Genomic DNA, 21,010 nt, shown 5'->3' with positions numbered 1-21,010 from the left:
CATTGTTAAGACCTGCTGTTAATTTAATGCATTTAATTCCATTGTATTTATTTGCGGCTATGCATGCAACTTTAACATTTAACCGCTCGGTTCTGTAAAACGGTAATGAGAGCTTTAATTACTTAGTAGAATGGGCGCAGTATTTCGCGTTATTAATTAAAGGAAAGGAGAAAAGAAACGAAATCACGATTGAGTTCTTAAAAAAACCTCATCTGAAACTGGTTTTTTTCCGTCACCCTCGGTTGATAGGGGGTTAATATTTTCCGCCGTGTCTCCCGACTCGAGGCACGAATTTCCCCCGGCCTTGGTCTGATGTCTGCGGTATTTCAAGCGCCGTAGAATTTTAATAAACGCTTTATCGCACGACCCCCTATCGGAGATGTATCGCACACGCGGGGGCCGCACGCCTCGGTGACCTCTGCGGTCAACGATTTATATAAACGTCCTACATACGCGAAGTCACGTTTTGCCGATAAAAAAAGAACGAGAGACGCCAGAAAAGTGTTATCGATCCCCCGGATAGCCTGACGTCGCGCCGGTCTCTCCCCCTCCGCCCGGGGGTTAAATTTAGTATTTATCATCGCGTATTCCGCGGAGTCTACAGGTAGCGCCTGCGCGACTTGCCCGTGTCGCTCGTCACGCAGCCTTATACGCGCATATGCTTATACAACACACACACACACACACACACACACACACATATATATATATGTATATATATATATATATATATATACATATATATATATATATGTATGTATGTATACATATTACATGCCCATGTATCTGTGACATCTATAGACGGAGGGGGCGGTATATAATGGCCCGAACATATTTACCCTATGCGACACATTACGAACATTTGTCTATTTTTGTCATAGCAACCGTCGTGTATCGATCATCCTAATGTTTCTGTAAATGTGGCCGCCGCGAGAGAACAAGCGCGCACGCGTTCCCTGCATTCCGCGGCGCGTTCACGTTTCCGTTGAGAATGTAGGACGTAGAAAAAAGTTGCGCAGCTATTTTAGCACGACTGTGCGATGCACATGTGGGCTATACAGGTGCGTCCCATGATTAATGATGATAATGCGCGCCCGATGAGTCGCGCGTTTGATTTATTTCCGCGTTTTCACAACATCACGAGATAACCGAAGGATTTGGTGATTGCGATGTACACGCACACACACACACACATACGTTGGTATGCGCGTGTACCGTGCCGTGATGGTCACTTTAATTGCGGGCATTGATTTCATTCGTTTGGAATGATCGACTTTTTTTTTCAACGTCCCGGGCCGAGGCATGCTTCAAAAACCTTGGAAGAATTTCCCATTTCTCCGTAACGGCAATCCTTTTCATAGCGCGGGAAGGAGCTAGTGATGTCCGCAAGGATACCAACTTTGATTACGTTCGCGCCAAAAGTATGATTTCGAAGAGGTCGCGGCGTGTCGAAAGTTACACGGGAAACTTTCGGAAAATCGTCAAACTTTTTCGGCTTCCGACGAATAAAATAAGAGGAAGCGTATTATTTACAAGTTCCGGCGAGATTTACGGCGCGTCCTTCACGAGGAGCTTCCTGCAAAATGCCCCGCGATCTCCCGAACATTTGAGAAGAATTGCCGCGATTCTTGAAGCTCGGACAAAAAAGAACAGAAAAATAACAAAGTGCTCTCAGCTTTATATCCCTTGGAATTCAATTTTCATGGTACAAACTACGTACAGAGGCGAAATCTGTCTTGACGTCGAGATTATGCGAGAGGAAAGACGAATGTACAAAATTAGTTCTGAAATGCACACGGCAGCCCGAAAGTTTGCGAGAGGCTCGAGTAATAACAAAAGGGCGATTATGGCAAATTCTAATCGGAAAAAGGATAATCTATCGGAAAGAGGATGGTTCAAGATTTGCTCAAGAATTACCGAGAGGAAGGAAGGAAGGAAGGAAGGAGAGAAGGAAGGAAAGAGACATTCAATCGGAGATATCGGGGAATACGAGGAAAAGTAAATACCACAATCTCACGGAGGGATCTCCCCTGTGCATTCTGGAGTTAAACTTAATCGGGCATGAGAGCGGTAACGGAGAGACCAAGTAACTCGACTCACCCCGTGTTACTGACCTGACCAGTTTCGGTTCTGTCAAGATAATACCCTCGTCGTCACCACGGTAAACACACCACCCTCCACTTTTGTTTCCCACGACACTGTGCCCGGTTGCACGCAGTCCGGATTTTAAGCTCCACGCCGATGAGGACGAAGAGTCGGGGGGATGGTCCTTCGGTAAAAATACTCAGCCCGGCTGGTGTTTCAAGGGAGCGTAAAGAGAGAGCAGGAGTGACGAGAGTGGCGAGACTTCATCCGTGAAACGAAGCGACGATTAATGCTATGACATATGAATTAATATTTCGTTATCGGGGATAATAATAGGTGACCGGTGAGTTTAATCGTGGCTAAGGAGACAATGACGAAGACGACGACGATAAGCGAGCACGATCACACGACCACACGACGACGATAACGACGATAAACGAATATATCAGAACGTACGCGACAAACGAAAATTCTCGACGGAAGGGCAGGTGGAGTAGAATTGGCTGAATAAATAAACGAGACTCGAGCCGGATACGAGCCGGACAGGATGTATCGTAAACAGTGGGTAAATAGCCACGCGTTTTCGCTCAGTTGCATGTGTGTACGATACCGCGTGTGTGCTCCTTTGTGTGCGAGTACGTGTGTTATGTATCTATCTCTCACTCACTCACTCACTCACTCACTCTCTCTTTCCCTTGTATGCTGCGTGTGTGTATGCACACGTGCGTGAGTGTAGGTGCTAGAGACCTTCCAACCGCGACGATGGTTTAGGGTGTACTGAACGTTACCCGGAGAGGGTTGGTTGGGAAACGGTGTAGTGTCTAATCCAACATTACCTAACCGTATAGCAACGGCGCCATGGGAACGGCACGTTTGCGCCTGCGTTGCCATCGTCATAGATCGACTTGAACTTTTTTCGGCAATTCCACCAAGTTACTTCGAGAACTTGCAATAAAAGCTGCTATTAATTCTCTATAAGTGTCGTGCCGTGGAAAAAGGGGGATGAAGAGGAAGAAGGGAAGTCTCCGCAATTTGTCGACCCTCGAAGAAACGCGCGTAGTTGGCACGCCACGTGCCACCGGTGCAATTGCGAGCAGTGGAACGGATATTGAAGCGGCTGCTGGTGTTGCTGTTGCTAAGATATTTCATTAATTTCGCGCGAACCGTTCGATTGAGCGTGACACATTTCTTCGATGTTCCGACTGTAGGAATACTTTTTCGTTAAAGGAGGAATCAGGCGCGTCAGGAGCGAGAATATTAAATCGCGCTATTTTTCTCTATTTTTCCGATCGAGTGTTATCTCACCTGTCTGTGTTTGTGGAAGGCTCACGTATCCACAAAGTACTCGATTTTTTACCTCAGCTAATACCACACCTTCTGTCGATACTGTGCCCTTAAAATGAGGAGATTTCTTCCTTTACAACATTCATCGAAGGAATCGAAATCATTTCAACTTTGTCGCATAAGTGTTACACCGAAAGCGTCATAATTCTTTGTAATACAATATACGAATATATTTTGAATAAAAGCATGTTAATTTCTTCATATCGATAGCCTTTGCTTAGAGTAGAAATTCATAAGTATTACCAACGCAGTACTTTTAAGTATTGATTAAGATTATAAACATGTTAATTATGGTTGATTGATGACTGATAACATAATATTGTTATCTTACCCTTTGAGTAAACCCAAGTTACGAATCGAGTAAACGTAGATAATATTAGAGAAAAAGTTTGTTGTCAAAATAATCCATTATATATTTCGAAAATGATGAAAATAATCGATTATTTTTCTATCTTCTTATAATACTACCCATAATAAATTATTTTTATTAATAATATTTGATTTATAAATGCGGCTGAAAAAAAGGAAGAGTCGTACTACTTGCAAAGTGAAAATCCGTTTGACCTGCTGTTGAGTTGTACTACGACCTCGACTTATCGGTAGAAATGGCGGTGACTCGCCAGAGGAGATCTTGAAATTATACTTGGATATAGTAGCTGATCTACTAGACCAGTTGTACGACGAACTGGCCTGGCGCCATTCAGCGGTGTCGCGGGAAGACTCGTTACGCTTAACGGGTTTGAATCCCGACTAAGTGGAATTTGAGTTTCGGCTAAGTAGAGTTTGATCCTTGGCCGAAGGTGTTTTCCAGCAAGAAAAACAGCTGAATAGGCTACGAGGCGATTCAAATAAAATACACAGACAACATTTGATACTATGATTTCTTTTACTTGTAATTCTTTTCATTACTTTTTTCTTTTCTCAAACATGTGTATAAAAACACAAGAAAAACTAAAAAAAAGCATAAAACAAATTATACAAGAATAATTCTCCCGCACATAATGACTATGTGTAAGTAGAACGAATTAAACTAAATAGGAAAGTCATGTACCATTTTGCAAAATTCGCAATAGTTAATAAGAAATTAATTAATTTTAACGTGACAACCTCGCCAACGTCAATAATATTACCTGACATTTTTCTCGAATTAGAATTCGCTCTCCCTGTTGTGTTTTTTCTAAATTTATGTCGTTTTCCAAATCATAGACACTAGAACAGGATTAATGATGACCTAACTTTCCTTGGACATTATTGTATTTTGTATCTATGTGGCGCAATCTTACGCAACATAGCATATCAACTTGTCTATGTCCAAACCACGATATTTTAATACTCTTTACGTGACTCTTTATCCGTAAAAAAGATTACAGCAAAAGGCGCAGCAATGCGTGCTTTCTAGTACGAATGAGTTGGATGTGAAAGATAATAACGCGGTATTTCCAATCCTATGTATTTAAATGTATATTTTTTATTTGCATTCTTGATTTGAGTAACATACCGTATATTAAGTCTACATTATTCGGATACAACTTCAATTGCGTATTTGTTTTTTCATCGCTATTACGTGTTTTGTAACGCGAACAACACGCATATCCGGATCTGAGCGAAGGCGAAGTTCAAGGAAAAATGAAAGATCAGATTGATCGAGTGAAATCTACGTTCATTATGGATTTCCTGTCTTCCTCTGATTCATATTATGTCTGAGAGACGTTTATAAGAAAAATCGATTACTAATATTAAACATTGCACATTGGTGCATCCATGCATTTGCAAAATGCGATAAATTTTTCTAAGGTTTCTCTCTATGTTTACTTACAGCGATCGATTAGAACATCCTATGTGTCGGAGACTAACATTTTTTTAGTTAATAATTTTTCAATGGCTGGCTATCTACACTTAATGTTTTAAATTTATTTTAGGAGATATACTCAGAAGTGGCCCGTATAAACTGTCAAAATTTGGTTCAGATTCTGCGTTTACTACTTCGTGTAATCTCCTTATGAGCAGGAGCAGCGATCGCAAGTACTTAAAGCGTAAGCGGTCTCGTACGTACTAGCCTGTGAAAGTTCTCCATATTTTAAACATGAGAAAGTGATAGATGATATCTCCTTTGAATAAAGCGAAACTATTCCACCACGGTCGCGCCTATGAAACTCTATGGGTCCCGCTGAGAAGTCGGCAGGTTAGGAAAATAATATAAAATAACTACCTAGGATTGCCGGTGTCCGAACGAATAGTCTGATAGATCGTTGCCAATGTGAAAGTCTGCCTAACTACAAATAATAATGCAGTTGAGAAATATCAGCCTCGTGTGTCAACATTGTGCTTGCAAAATCGTGTGCACAGGTTTAAATGCAGAATATGCTTAAACTCGTTGATCTTTCCTCGCTTGCCAATCGATAATTGCGCCGCTTTGTGTCACATTGAATATTTGGTAACTTTACCGAAGCGTGACGCTTATAAACAAGGGTGGAATTGAACAATCGAATACCCGACGAGTAGTTGCGTAGTGCACAAATGAATTTTTCCGTGCGATATAACGTGCGACATATAAGAAGCAAGTGGTCCTGAAACGAAATGAAAGTTCAATGGTTGAGCGGCTAAGTAAAGTGAGCATTTATATTACTATATTATAAAGTGATTCGGTACATTACACATGGGTATAGTTATATATTTCTGGCGAGATTTCTAAGTAGAAAAGCCTGGCTGCTTGTTTTACTCTATGAAGTCCATTTTACTGCTCTCACACTACGCAAGCTGCGCCATTATCGTAGTTTCTATCAATCTATCGTCTACCTTCAGTAAGTTCGTTCACACCGGCCGCAACATTTCAGTTCCACATTCAGTCTTCGAATGGAGAAAAAAAGCAATAACTTCCCCATTCAAAGTACCAAACACAAAGAAGACTTTTGAACATTTAATGTAGAACTGCATTAGACTTAAAATAGGGCTAAAATCCCGATTCGGGGACTGACACGAACGAGCGATTTGTCAACGTTACAAAAAAAAAAGGAGAGACACAACATTGAACGTTTTATAGAAATCGGGGGAAAGGAGAGATAGAAAGCCGGAACGAGGCACATAGGAGCGAAAGGTTTCGATGGAGGGGATGAGAAGAGAGGAACAGGGTTGACAGGCGAGATGTCTTCATCTGCAACCATTTCGCCCCGCGAATCGTGGCGCCCGAACGTTCTCCTTCCACCCGTGTACGATAGATTCTTAAGCGATATCCGGACGTTATGGGATCCCTTATAAACGCTGAGCTGCCGCCTCGCGAGACGTTTTCAAACTGGTGTAATGCAGTGCGCAAGTAGATACTCACTGTAGTAACTGTTCCATCCAGTTTGTCCGATAACTTCCCCGGACTGGCGTTTGCTTGCATCGATCCGCTCGCAGTAAGTACAGCAGGCACGCAACAGTTACCATTAATCGCTCAAAAGGCGCGGCCCTTCGATTGTGAACGATGATGTGAACTCGAATTTCGCAGTTAACAGCGGAAACTTTTACCCTCCTCACGTAGAAACAACACACGTATACGTGCTCGTGATTTATATCGCGCTGTTCCGCTCGACGGTGAAAATATATCGAAGTACCGTGGGCGGCTACTCGTTATTCGCACACACGTACGTTTGCATGCGTGCGTGCAGTTTTTCTATAAATGATTTATAAGTAAGATTTCATTCGGACAAGTCCAAGATAAATAAATAAATTCCATTGAAATTCTTAAATCGGAGCACGTCCAGAATTGCATCGGAGAACTCGAAGTTGGAGGACAAATAATATTATTCCACGGATTGCACGTGGACCCAACGGGAGGAACGGAGGTAACATGGCTGAAAGTTTCGACATTTCGCTAGAACAGCAAATGTTTGTCAGCATAGTGACAGCGAAGAAACATTTGTTTAGACAGCAAAAAATTTGTTTGGACAGCCGAAAGATTTGTTGAGAGTGTTAATCGCTATTTAGTGGATATACGGACAATTAATGCTCTTGACAAATCTTTCTGTTGTTTGAACAAATCTTTTTGCTGTCACCATATCGACAAACATTTGCTGTTCTAGCAAAATTTGCTTTCTCCGTGCACGTCTACATGCAAAAGAACGATATTTCGTACCTTGAGAAATACTTCGCAAACAACTTCCTCATAACTATCAGCGATAGTCAATTCCGGATCCGTTTTATAAAAATATTTAATCTCGAGTGTGAAAGGAAATAATGAGTACTCGGATACCCGTGTAACCGGATACTCCAGCAGTAACCGGTGAGTGTGAGTAGCCGGCTACTAACTGGCACGTGGATATAAAAATAGCCTATTTATATCGGATACAGCACTGATAAATCTCGCGTTTGTTAAGTATTGCGTTACGTAGAGATGTGTGAGCACGAACAACTTTACGGCCGCTTGCGCAATCACATTTGCTTACTACGGAACCAAACGCGATTTTCCGCGTTGAGTTAAGCTCAATGCGAGATTACGGAAAGGGGGTTGTAAACCGTGAATCCGGAGCAACGCCGTATTATCCGCATTTACACCGGCTGGAAATCCCCAAGGCTGGTTCACGCATATTAATTACGAGTCATTGCGGCGGCGACGGCGGATTCTTATGATCCAGGCAATAAAACGGGCCCGGAAATCGCGACATCGGTTGGTGAACGTCAAAGGTTAAATTCCGGCGGAAAAAGTCGAGGCAGAGAGCAGCGGTCCTGTGAGAACGGGGATGCTGTGCGAATTCGATACTTCGTCGCTCACTCGCCTTTAATAAAAGGGCTAATATTATCGGACTGATAAGCGTTTCTCTCCGATACCAGCGACCCTCCCGGGATCACGACAAGCATCTAGAAGAATCCATTCGGAGTGTTCTTGCATTCTACGCGCGAGAATCTCATAATAGCGGTTCCGTAGCCGGCAAAACTGTAATAAAACGCAAATGAATATCAGTGAATGTTAACAAACAACCGAAAACTTCCCAGATTCTGCACTTGCCGTTTCGCGACGTCATTGCGAAAAGGAGCTCTGTAAGCGTTTTAATTGGAATTGATAGGACACTTGTTACCAGCTGTGCGATTAAATCGTGATTACAGTACTGAATGGCAACACGTTGAGAGCCGAGTTGCATAACGAATACCCGTATATAATGATCCGCAGGAAGCGTGTGAATAATCGGCGACGAGATTTTATTTTACGTTTTCGTACGCGCACTTTCACCGTGCACTTCAAATCGAGTTTCTATCGATCGGTAACTGAATACGTAGCTGTTATAACAAATTGTCTTCATTCGAATAAAAATGCATGCGTCACAACGACGTTTCCACAGGCGGTCATTTAATCGGCCGAATTGGTTTGCAATTCATTGTCACACACGGACTTTCGACTCGCGACGCGTGTGTTATCCGTAAGAGCAAACGGTAATTGTAAACTGGTATGAAAAAATACGTCGCGAAGGGCAAACATTTAGAAGTTAGATTTTTAATACGTGTATAAATTTATCGCGTGCAGGACGCCAGTTACAGGCCGAGAATTTTTATTATAAATATTTGACATTTAATATTTTAATAATTAAATATTTAATTTTAATATTTAATATTTTATTATAAACATTTACTTAGCAATGATGTAATGAAATATATATATATATATATATATATATATATATAAAGAAAGTTATGGATATTAATTATAGGCAGTAAATAAAGAATCGTTCGAGATTTGTTGCGAACACTATCTCGCGAAACAAATAATTTCTAGTATAATTTAAAGAAAGAATACGATACAAGAGAGAGAGAGAGAGAGGGAGGAAGAAAAGATTTGTTTCGCAAGATCGAAGCGACTCACGCGGCGGACTAGGCGAGAGTGAAAGTCGGCGTCAGTCGCCGATCAATCTCTAAATGGATTTCGCGCACGGAAACATTATCGAATCGTTGTCGCTACCGCCCATTATCGCTAGTTTAATGTAATTATACGAATTAAATTACATTAAATATAAGTAGAAAAAGAAGCTAGTAGAAATTATTTCAATGAGAAAATAGTCGTTTCTCGGTATTTATCTGGTTCAACGTAATAACTTTTCTCTCAAAAGGAAAACACGTNGCGTTTATTATTATTATTTGCGAAAATTACACCGTGAACGAACGATTTGGGCAGGGAAGTTTTTGTGTCAGGTCTCCGGCAATCTCGTATTAACAAGCAAGCCATTGTAACTGCCGTTTCGACGACGCCCGATGTAATTATTCGCATTAGGCGACCGTTCAAATCAGCGGCGAGATGCTTCCCGTTACTCGTCAGCATGATCGGAACGCATTTTCCCGCTTGCGTGTGCGGGCGTTCCGCATTGGCTCCCAAATCGTTCGTTCCCTGCCCAAATCGTTCGTTCACGTTGATTTTGCTTGTGTTTGAGAAGACGCTTCGAGAGTTTTGCCGAAATCACAATTTATGTGTTGTATATTTCCTTGTCATACATCGTCCATATCGTCGCGATCGTTTCACGTGGAACGAGAGAAACGCACCTCTGTATTGAAACACCAATAAGAGCATCACAACACGTAGCACATTTAACTCATAATTCATTCTTACTTTCGCAGTGAATTCGGTCAAACGCATGCCGATGATTCACGCTAACGAGAAGTAAACCGGTTGCACGATCACTTTGGCAAAGAACTTGCGGCGGACTAGGCGAGGAAAAGGTGGGAATGCCGAGGTTCACTCACTTCGTTCAGATAGAGAGAGAGAGAGAGAATGCTAGATTTATTGTTTGTTTTACTTAACTCGCCAATGCGGAACGCCCACACACGCAAGCGGGAAAATGCGTTCCGATCATGCTGACGAGTAACGGGAAGCATCTCGCCGCTGATTTGAACGGTCGCCTAATGCGAATAATTACATCGGGCGTCGTCGAAACGGCAGTTACAATGGCTTGCTTGTTAATACGAGATTGCCGGAGACCTGACACAAAAACTTCCCTGCCCAAATCGTTCGTTCACGGTGTAATTTTCGCAAATAATAATAATAAACGCTATCTAACAAAATCGTAATGGAACGTAATGAAAGCTCTTACCTTTCCGACGATTTGTATCGTTTGATCCGCTCGCGTGAAAAACAAGCGAACCCGTGATGAAAAGTTACGATCTCTATCCCGTTCTATCCCCTTCAGCGTTCGATCTACATTCTAGATTAATGTAGAAAAATTTAAACGTGAAATATAACGGTGCTCGAGTCCGGAAAAATCAAGCAAATTATAACTAGAGCGGGCTATGCGCGCTCGCAACAAGACGTGGCAAATAGACTGTGAACCACGATTTATCACGGTAGTTTCTCTCGAGATAGCGTGAATTTTTTCGAAAGTCTCTCACCGAGATGTATTATATATGTCTCCACGCTTGTGACAAATAGAATGGACCGTACCGGCGCGGATGAAATAAACGGAGCAAGGTACTACTGCAGCTACAAAAATGTTACTTCAGCAATGTACAGTTCGACGATTACCGAATACGAAGATGGTAAAGACCGGAAATCAGCGCAGACAGCAAATGATACGATCCTGCATCAACCGCCGAAAGAGCATATACCGGCGAAACAGCCATTAATTTGGCGCAACATCATTGGTATCGCCGTACTGCATGTTGCGTCCCTCTATATGTTCGCCAAGTATTATCAGGATGCCAAATTTTGGACCTGGATATATTGTATGTATTCATCATTCTGCCAATTAATTTTTAACTACAATTCTCTTCGGCGATATGTATATAATATTCTGAATTATATGAACTAGGAAAAGAAATTATTCTATTCTATTAAACACACAATAAGAAATGTGTTAAATTTACATGTCCCAAACGTCCATTGAAATTTCCATGTTAATTTAACACAAAGTAAATATGTTGGAAAGTTTCACAAATGTTATGTAAAAAATTAATATAACATTTAATAAAGTGAAATCTACGCTCAGAAAGTTTCGCAAACTAGCTTCGCATCTCCTCCAATACATATCGTGTTCATTGGAAAGAATCTAATACCAAGTTGACCTCAGTATCGTTTGATTTTTCGCGTTTAGATGCAATAAACGGACATTTGGCCGGTATCGGCATAACAGCAGGCGCACACCGCCTTTGGGCGCACAGAAGCTACAGCGCCAAACTACCACTCAAAATATTACTCGTATTTCTCTACTGCATGGCCGGCATGGTAAGATCCTGAAATATCGCCACTGTGATTGTACAATAGTAACTAGTGTGGTAATATTTTTTAATTAGCCGTCATTGTTGGAGAGAGGATTATTATTTCTTTGCAGACCCATCTATATAAATGGATACGCGTCCATCGAACCCATCACAGATATACGGACACCTCCGCGGATCCGCATAACGCTAAACGCGGTTTTTTCTTCTCTCACGTTGGCTGGTTGATGATGAAGCATCATCCAGCGGTCAAGGAGTACGGTAAACATGTGGACATGAGCGATATATTAGCCGATCCTGTCATACGTTTCGTTGACAAGTGAGTTCAATATTTCTCAATTGAATTATCATTAAACTCAACATTAGAGGTATCTATATTTTGTTGAAGTTATCGGAATATTTTTATATGTGAAACTATTTAAAAGGCAAATACAAATAAATAATAAGAATCAACAACCGGATATTCGGAGATAATGTATAATTTCGGAAAGATTCGAATACTTGAGTACCGGGCGAGATACACCCGAGATACCCGGATGGATCGGTAATGGTATCGTAATACGAACAGTTGAATAGTCAACTTGTAATGATTGCGAATTTCATCAGCTCTGTCTGAATCTGTCAGCATACATCAGACGCTATTCATGGTCTCACTCGGCCCGTTAATTCAAGCCAGTCGCAATCGTAATGATATCGCGGATCGTTTCGTAATTATCAAAGAGCCTGAAATAACAAAGCAACGTGACATCCTTGCTTCGGAATAAGAAGCATTAAGCAAATTCAGTTTACGAAAGAGAGACAGGCAAACCACGAACAAATCTGTCGGTCGGCGAACGGAATTGAGCGCGCGTGTCGTAATTTGCGTCGTTATTTTGATCGATGCAATCAGGTCGACTTGCGAGATGTAACAGAGGAACGCAAACACCACCTAAGTACGGGTGCTTTGTCGCAGGTATTACGAGGCGATTATGCTACCGTTGTGCTTCATTTTGCCGCCTATGATACCGGTCTACGCGTGGAACGAAACCTGGACGATAAGCATAGGCGGCATGTTCATCCGCTACATATGGCTATTGAATGCGACCTTTTCCGTCAACAGTGTCGCTCACATATTCGGCAATCGACCGTACAACAGGTAATCTCTCGGGTTCGTGTTTGCAGGATTACCCGTCGGAAGTCGGTCAGCGTTCGGATCGTGCTTAAATAGAAATAGGAAAGTATCGAGACTCGACGCGAGAGAAAGCTCTCTTTCCCATCCGTGAATTTCAAACGGAATTGTAATGTCTGTGCATCAATTTTCGCAAGGGAAAAATCGATGTATAGTAATTCAAAAAGCACACACACACACACATACTGACACTGAAAGAAGAGGCTCGGTCGGACCAAGAAATTGGGATCGGATGAATTGAATTTTGAATGGAAAACGTACTCGAAAGACGGAAGAGTAACTAACACTCCTCAACTTGCACCGTTGATTTTTCCAGTCACCGGTCAATTTTACACGAAAGCGCTTTAACGGATGAAATCTGCGTACTGTTCCGCTTGATATTCCGATACAAATTAGTCCGCATAGCTTCGACCAGATCAAGCAGCAAAACTTCCGTCTCTTTCTTCTTGTTTCAGGAGTATCGAGGCGACGGAAAACTACGCGGTGTCCGTCTTCTCCATCGGCGAGGGTTGGCACAATTATCATCACTGCTTCCCCTGGGACTATAGGGCCTCGGAGTACGGCCGCCTCAATCTGACGACCCACTTTATCAATTTGATGGCTTGGTTGGGATGGGCGTACGATCTGAAGACACCGAACGACGAGATCGTCAACAGGTTCTGCACGGACAAAGGCGACGGCACGCCGTGTCCTGCGACGAAACGCCAGCCGCGAGTTGGCGGGTAACTCCGAGATTAAAGATCATATTCATCTTATGCGGGGACATTACAAACATTTATCTATTTTTGTCAGAGCAACGGTCATATTTGGATCATTCTGATGTTTCTGTAAATGCGACCGCCACGAGTGTTCCCTGCGCACATTTCCGTTAAGAATTTAGGACGTAGGAAAGAAACGTAAAACGGTTCGCAACGAACGCTACGCACGTGTGGGATGTAGATGCGTTGCTCGATTAATGATGATAATGCGCACCCGATGAGCCGATCGCACGTTCTATTTATTCGCGTTCCACAACATTAACGAGATAATAGGATTTGGTGATTGCGGTGTACACATGCATTGATACGCGCGTGTTGCCGGCGGTTGCCTTAATTACAGACACTGATTTCACTCGGCTTGGTTCATTGATTTTTCCTCAACGTGGGCCCGAGAGTCCCGAGCATTTAAGAAAAAATATAACTTAAATCATAAATATATTTCAGAGATAAGAATATAATAGTAAAAAAAATGGTGATTTCTTCATATCAATGTAAGTTTTGCAGAGAATGAAAATTTACGAGTATTATATATACCAACGCAATATTTTTAAGCTGATTATATATGTAAACATTTGAATTATGGTTCCCTGTTAACTAATAATGCAATATTCTTATCTTATCCTTTGAGCAAATTCAAGTTATTAACTGAGTAAATGTAGGTGATATCGGAGAAAAGAATCGACGTTTGAATAATCCGTTATACCTTGAAAGTGATGAAAACAATCGATTGTCGTTTTATCTTCTTATAACACATATATGTAATAAATTATTATTAATGATATTTTTGGTGGTTTTTATGAATCTACAGTTGAAAAGGAGAAAGAGTCGTACTACCTGCAAAGTGAAAATCCGTTTGACCTGCTGTTGAGCCGCACTACGACCTCAACTCGATAGAAATGGTGGCGACTCGTAGCGGAGATCTTGGAGTTACACTTGGATAGAGTAGCTGATCTACTAGACCAGTTGTTGCCACTGATGAACTGGTCTGGCGCCATCCAGCGGTGTCACGGGAAGACTTGTAACGGTTAACGGGTTTGAATCTCGGCTAAATGGAATTTGAGTTTCGGCCAAGTTTGATTCATGACTGAAGATGTATTCCGAAAAAAAAAGCTGATTATGTTACAAGAAAATTCAAGGGAAATATGTACATAAATAGCATTTGATACACTTGATAATCCCAGTCTTTATCTGTAATTCTTTTCGTTACATCTTTGATTTTCTCAAACATATATATAAACATATATAAAAACATAAAAACCAAAAAAGACGTAAAATAAATGATACAAGACTGCAATTCTCTCACATATAATATGTATGTATATATATAATAACAATTGCCTTGTATAATTAATCCTCTGGTTACCACAGAACTGTACGAAAAGCTATATTGCTGTACGCGCTGCTTCGCCGTGCAACGCGATGAATGAGTGTCGCGACCTTTTCATTGTTTTGTACTATGCAATTCGTTGAATCTATGTTAATATGATATAATATAAAGCAGTAGCTAATGTGCGAGTGATAAAATTTTTTTAAAGTTATCAATGCACCATCGCGAGATTGTAGTGTTTCTCGAGTGTAAATTTTCGGCGATTATATGTGTAATATATGTGCCTTCTACAAATCTTTCAATGCCACACGTGCAGATAAAGTAATTGAATACATGTTTCTCTGACATTTCTTGGCAAGATATCTAGCGGCTTTGAACGTGAGATAAAGAAAAGAATCGCTGTAATCGTAAGAATCGCTGTAAAAGTATCGCCCCGGAAAATCGCTTAAGGAAAGGCCACTACAATTAGCCAGTTGTCCCAGAAAATCTTTTAAAAAGAAGCCGCTGTGGTGATGGCATGGTATTCGAAGAGTTAAGTTTCACCCCACTTCACTTCACTTTCTTCGCTATTTCTTCGCGTATTATATCGGCCATTATAGATAGTCCCTGAAAATCGATAAAAAATATCGATGTAACGATTTCATAATACGTGTATGCGCGTAATAAGCATGTGCTATTCTTATTAGAAATAATGGCAATATTATTAAGTTTCAGTATAAATTTACCTTGTCCATTTCTTCGCTGGACGCATAACTATAGCTTAATCTTAAATAACTAGTGAGTTTTTCAGTATCATAATAGAAAATGTTTCCAGGAAGAACAAAAACACCGTTAAGTAAGCACTTATTCGTGACTAAATCCATTGTGTTATCCGTTGCCGTTATTTTTAACCAAAGAAACATTCCACCTTGCGGTACATTCCATTCTGCCAGACCTAAAATTAAAATCGATTCAGTATATAAAGCCATTTTTTAAGTGTGTTTTTGAGTACATTGGAAGAATTTATAATCTATTTAAGTTCACAATAAAATGTCAATATCATTGTTGTCTCGTATAATTATTGAAAATACCAGTGAGGTATTTCTTAGCCGATGCCAGCATCGCATCACGTCGTTCGCGGTAGAATCTTTGGATGTTCTTGAAATGTTCCTCGAATCTGTGCGGTTCCCAAATCTCGAATAGTTTATAAATTAATACCTGCAATCAGCAAAGTATGGAGTATCGTCAAAATTCTTTTCCGCTCTCTCAAATTTGTTTATCGCGATCGCATCATTTTCGATGTCATCTGCACCGTCGCACTCAAATGAATCAAATTAAGAAAAGAAATCTTACTTGGGATATAGCCGGCGAGTGCAGGGAAGAATTTTCCATATGAATGACAATCTTGTCCACGATGTTTTTATGCGCGGTCACGATACCCATACGAAGACCGGAGCTAATAAATTTGCTGAACGTGTCCAATCGGATTACGCGACCGTCAGTGTCGAGGGAAAAGAACGAGGTGGGCTGCTTATTCAAGAAGTGAACGAAGCAATAGGGATCGTCCTCGACTATCAGGAAATTGTATTTCTGCGCCAATTCGTATATTTTCCTTCGCCGGTTCTCCGATAAAATGGTGCCTGTCGGATTCGCCCCCGTTGGATTAACGTAAAGTAACTGGAAACATTCAATGGCTTGTACTCTTCCCCGATGAAAGAAAGCGATGTTAAAGCGCAATCACGTGGAAAATTGAGGAATGTGGCTTCGAAAAGAATATCGGTACTCTTTTTAGCATCTGCGAATTTTTTAACTCACTTTTGGCATCTGTTTATTATTCATACGTCGCTGCTCGCATTCTTTAACGATTTGCTCGGGAATTATTCCATCGGCATCTTGAGAGATCTCTATAATGTCCGGTTGCAACGATCGTAGCTGTCGTGCAAGTGAAGGAAAAGAATTGATAGAGAATCATTTGCCGAATGGCCAGCCGTCGCATCTGTAACGTGATATTATTATTTTAATTACAACTTACCGCTCCAGTTATCCCAACGTATGTTGGTATTTGTAGCATAATCGGTTCATCTTCGTCGATAATCATCTCGAAGACTTTACTGCAAGCGTCCATAGCACCGCTGGTGAACGCGACGTCCCAATCTTTTCGCTGCGGTGTATGCCATGTTTTCTGGAACTCGCGCCACTTTTCCAATAATGGCTTATAACTTAGATAAAAAAGAACAAATGAATAACACGAAATAACAATATACCCATGGAGGAACATAATTCGGATGCATTGAAACGGTATCTTTAATACGCTGTTCGCAAACACCAGCAAAGATGTTATCATCTTGGCTCCTGAATTAGTTATATACCGGTTTGTTAATGCTACTCACCCCTGCGAAGGCATATATTGCAATGCTGTGTCCAATTCTGACTTGGTAAGATTCAACGAGATACCATCTTCATACGTCACAGATAAATCTTTGATAGGAAATGTGGCCGTGTTTGGCAGACCACCGGCTAAGATTATGGGATCCTTCACCAATGATTGCACTTCGACTAATTTGAGTGAAATAAGTCAAAAAATTAAAATCTATAATTTAATCACACTGTGATTTAATTCAATTAATCTCATCTACTGTAATTTAGATTAAATTCAATTCAATCTAATCAATCTAATTTAAGTTAGATTTAAGATCTCGTTGAATCTAATCTGATCTACATCGTTAAGTCTTCAACGAAAAATGCATTCAACAATTACAACACGCTAAATCTGAATATTTCTTCTCCCTCCACCCCCTCCTTTTCATTATATAATTTCGTCACCAAGTATGTAGCATGTAATAACAAATTAATTACTTTATTTTATAATTTTAATTAATAACTTGTGCTTTTAAAGGTACAAATATAATAAATAATTTTTTAATAAATATTTCATTTTTCTATTTTAAATAATTAAACATCTTGATTATTAACACAAAAGTATGTTGAAACTTAAATATTTTCCACAGATATAACGAAATATGGTACGAATGCAAATAAAATGGATAACGTGCATCTATAATTACACCATTACACCATTAATGTGACGTTTCATGATCTTTACACTTCCTTCTTCTCTACTATCATAAACTTCCTACTATCACTCACAGACCACCACGCAAGCTTTCCTCCTCATAGTATGACGTAATTGTTGAATAGTCGTTTATTGATATTATTAAGTAATGTCTTTTATTATAAATTCACACAAAAACATTTTTGCGTCTCTCGTTCGTTAATATTTCAACTTTAACTTTTCACTGAGAGCTTCGTGATTGCAAAATGGTTAAAAATTGCGAGTTTAATATCAACTTACATATCTTTCTGATGAAATTCGATCTCCTCCTGCTCGTAACTTTCGCGAAGAACTTGGTATAATCCATGATCGCATATAGTAATACTGTCACGACACTGCTTGCTCTTCTTCTGAGAGCTCTTTTATCTATGACTGTTATTCCGCGAGTAGTCAGAATTAATCATGGATGTTGTTAAAATCGCCTTTGATAAACCCACTTACTTTGTGATAAGCGTGTAAAAAAAACACCTTGCATTTATCAGTCTTTTGAGATAAAGATGTGTTTGACTTGCTGGAATGAAGACTCGATAAAGTCGCGTAAATTATCTCTTCCAGTATGCAATTCAAGATATTTACACGAGACGTTCGCGAGTATGTCAACTATTCAATGCGAAAAACAGCTTTGTGTGTATAAGATAAGGCCGTCCAGCAATAAATGAACTTGATAATAAATTTATATGGTATTTTTTTTATATAACACTGTGTATATAGCATAATATGGTAAAAAAATTGTAGAGTATCATTCGAGATGATTACAATAGAAAATTATAGCATTATATCCGATAACAAATGCACCATTTCCACTCAGCTTATTCAACATTCGTACAACAGTTGCAGCGATACTCTGCGTTTCATCTAAAAGAACCAAAGCATACGGAAACATATATGGTTTATCAAAGGCGAATATATAAAAGTCGAGACAAGAGCGTAATCTTACGAGATATATGCAGAACATGACTAATTTTTTCATAACACCAGGATTATGACATTTGCAAAGGATGAAAAATAAGATTAACCGCTTATAGAAAAAAAAAAAAATTCGTGGAATTTGTGTTTATCTTATTTTCTTCATTACTCTTGTGTTTGTTTTAGCATCTTTCTTAAAATCGATACCATTTTCTCTAATTATTTATCATATGTACGATAAAAAAGCCTTTTCCAACACGTTATAAATCGTTAGTTATAAATCGTACACGTTATAAATCGTTAGTTACGACAATTTGCGTATGATGAACGAATAATTGAAATTTGCAGATTACTTTTTCCTTGAACGCTTAAATAAACACCGTTCAAAAAAAAAAAAATGCAGAAATCTTGAAATATAATCGTAACGTTTATTAACGTATCATATGTGTGTACACGTGTGTATATGCGGGTGCGTATGTGCATATGTGCGCACACGAGCATGTGTGTGAGTATTTGTAAGTATGTATGTCATCAACAGCTCGAGAGCTCCGCCTAGTAACGTTCAACAAAAAGTCTTGTGACAGTTGCAAGACTGATAACGCAATGAAGAACACTTACTAAGTTGCAATACTTCCTACTGACGTGTATACAATGTTTCCTGCCATTTTTCCAATAATGGCTTTAACGTGAACAAAATAAATATAACGCAAAATAACAATACATCTGTAAAGAAACATAATTCAGATATATTGAGGCGGTATTTTCAATACTTCGGTTCTATTTCCAAACATCAGCAAAGATATTACTGCCTCGACTCCTGGATTAGTTATATACCGATTTATTAATATTACTCACCCTTACGAAGGCATATATTGCAACCTGCTGTAGCCTGTAATTCTGGCCTGGTGAGATTAAACGAGACACCGTATCCATATGTCACAGACATATCTTTCATAGGAAACGCAGCAGTTGAGATTGGTTTGAGAAACCAGCGGCTAAGATTTCGGATTTCCGGATCGATAATTCCACCTCGACTAATTTAAATAAATAAGTCAGAAAATTAGAATATAATGTAACACTACGATTTAATTCAATAGATTAGAATCAAAATCTCACTCAATCTAATCTAACTTACATCGTTAAACTCTCGACAAAAGTGTATTATTCTGATTATCACAAGTACGTTTCATCATAAATTCACACAAGATATCTTTCGTGCCTCTTGTTCGTTAATATCATAGCTTTGATTTTTCACCGAAAATCTCATGAATATAAAAGATTACAAAATAGTTGAAAATTGTGAGCACAATGATGACAACTTACCAAACTGCCTGAACAAATTCGACTTTCGCCTATTCGTGAATTTCCCAAAGAACTTAGTGTATGTCCATGATCGCGCACGGTAATAGTTACTGCTCAGCTGGCTCTTCTGCTGATTTGATTATCATTCTGCGGATTGAGCTGAGATTTCTTCCAGCTGTGAATGTTATCACCCGAATAAAAATAAAATAAAATAAAAATACTCATACATAATATAACATAAGTATAATTATTTCTCCATTGCGTTTATTTTGTTTTGGCGTCTTTTTATTTCCTCAAATCGGTACCATCTTTTCTTTAATGTTTTATCATATTTATGAAATAGATACACGATAAGAAAATGATAACCAGCAAATCATTAATAACGACAATTTGCACAATGATAAACGACTAATTGAAGCTTGTAAGTTACTGTTCCTTTAAATAGTATCGATAGGGCACTGTTAAAGGGAGAACAGAAACCTTGAAATATATTTGTAACATTTATTCCAATTTATTAACATCTTGTACGTGTGCGTGTTATGTGTGTGTGTGTGTGTGTAAGTATATATATATATATATATATATATATACATAGTATACTATATATNTATATATATATATATATATGTGTGTAATGTATGTCAGTAAGTGTATATGCTGTCACTGTTTCATCGTCTTTACTTCAATTTTTTCTGTGACGCTGCGGATAACTTATCGTATAGTGTTGCCCGATAAACGCTCCATTCGATATCGAACGATCGACCAAGCGCGCGCGGGTGGATTTTCGATCGATCTGGAGTAAAAAAGAACCATCGACGTCGAACGGAACGTTCGGCTTTAGGATTTCGTTCTGACGA

At 39.6% G+C, this 21,010-nt stretch overlaps 3 protein-coding genes across 7 annotated transcripts in view; 1 reads left to right on the top strand and 2 right to left on the bottom strand.

Moving 5' to 3' along the window:
• Positions 1-2,880, bottom strand: part of LOC106750507 (follistatin-related protein 5-like) — a 31,746-nt gene extending 28,866 nt beyond the window's left edge. For 2 of the 5 annotated variants that reach the window (XM_014630908.1, XM_014630912.1), the window contains exons 1-2: positions 2,769-2,880; positions 2,101-2,377 (exon numbers count right to left, since the gene is read on the bottom strand). The gene's annotated coding sequence lies outside the window, so the exon portion shown is untranslated. Of the gene's footprint in view, positions 1-2,100; positions 2,378-2,752 lie in introns of all 5 variants that reach the window. The other 3 variants (XM_014630910.1, XM_014630911.1, XM_014630909.1) reach the window with 3 other exon arrangements.
• An 8,009-nt stretch (positions 2,881-10,889) lies between these two features.
• Positions 10,890-13,495, top strand: LOC106750481 (acyl-CoA Delta(11) desaturase-like). The gene is made up of 5 exons (XM_014630857.1): positions 10,890-11,109; positions 11,478-11,608; positions 11,715-11,920; positions 12,554-12,736; positions 13,225-13,495. The coding sequence occupies exons 1-5, from the start codon at positions 10,890-10,892 to the stop codon at positions 13,493-13,495; spliced, it is 1,011 nt and encodes a 336-aa protein (XP_014486343.1).
• A 1,326-nt stretch (positions 13,496-14,821) lies between these two features.
• LOC106750486 (kynurenine/alpha-aminoadipate aminotransferase, mitochondrial-like) lies at positions 14,822-18,358 on the bottom strand. Its single transcript, XM_014630861.1, has 8 exons — positions 18,186-18,358; positions 17,224-17,389; positions 16,866-17,052; positions 16,649-16,765; positions 16,187-16,510; positions 15,925-16,051; positions 15,580-15,788; positions 14,822-15,460 (listed from the first exon to the last, which is right to left on the bottom strand). Exons 1-8 carry the CDS (start codon positions 18,250-18,252, stop codon positions 15,404-15,406), a joined length of 1,254 nt encoding a protein of 417 aa, XP_014486347.1. The 5' UTR covers positions 18,253-18,358; the 3' UTR covers positions 14,822-15,403.
• Between the last annotated feature and the right edge of the window lie 2,652 nt (positions 18,359-21,010).

Source organism: Dinoponera quadriceps, unplaced genomic scaffold (assembly GCF_001313825.1).
Source record: "Dinoponera quadriceps isolate SergipeBrazil2010 unplaced genomic scaffold, ASM131382v1 scaffold5809, whole genome shotgun sequence".
NCBI lineage: Eukaryota > Metazoa > Arthropoda > Insecta > Hymenoptera > Formicidae > Dinoponera > Dinoponera quadriceps.
The sequence above is the reverse complement of the archived record's forward strand: the minus strand, read 5'-3'. Positions and strand labels throughout refer to the sequence as shown.

Bases quoted from the DNA above. Each gene is read 5' to 3' on its own strand.
- LOC106750481 (XM_014630857.1), top strand. From the start codon at position 10,890: ATGTACAGTTCGACGATTACCGAATACGAAGATGGTAAAGACCGGAAA. The intron at 11,110-11,477 runs GTATGTATTCAT...TTTCGCGTTTAG, and splicing joins ATTTTGGACCTGGATATATT to ATGCAATAAACGGACATTTG. The intron at 12,737-13,224 runs GTAATCTCTCGG...TTCTTGTTTCAG, and splicing joins GGCAATCGACCGTACAACAG to GAGTATCGAGGCGACGGAAA.
- LOC106750486 (XM_014630861.1), bottom strand. From the start codon at position 18,252: ATGGATTATACCAAGTTCTTCGCGAAAGTTACGAGCAGGAGGAGATCG. The intron at 17,053-17,223 runs GTGAGTAGCATT...TTTTTATCTAAG, and splicing joins CAATATATGCCTTCGCAGGG to TTATAAGCCATTATTGGAAA. The intron at 16,766-16,865 runs GTAAGTTGTAAT...CTTGCACGACAG, and splicing joins ACGTTGGGATAACTGGAGCG to CTACGATCGTTGCAACCGGA.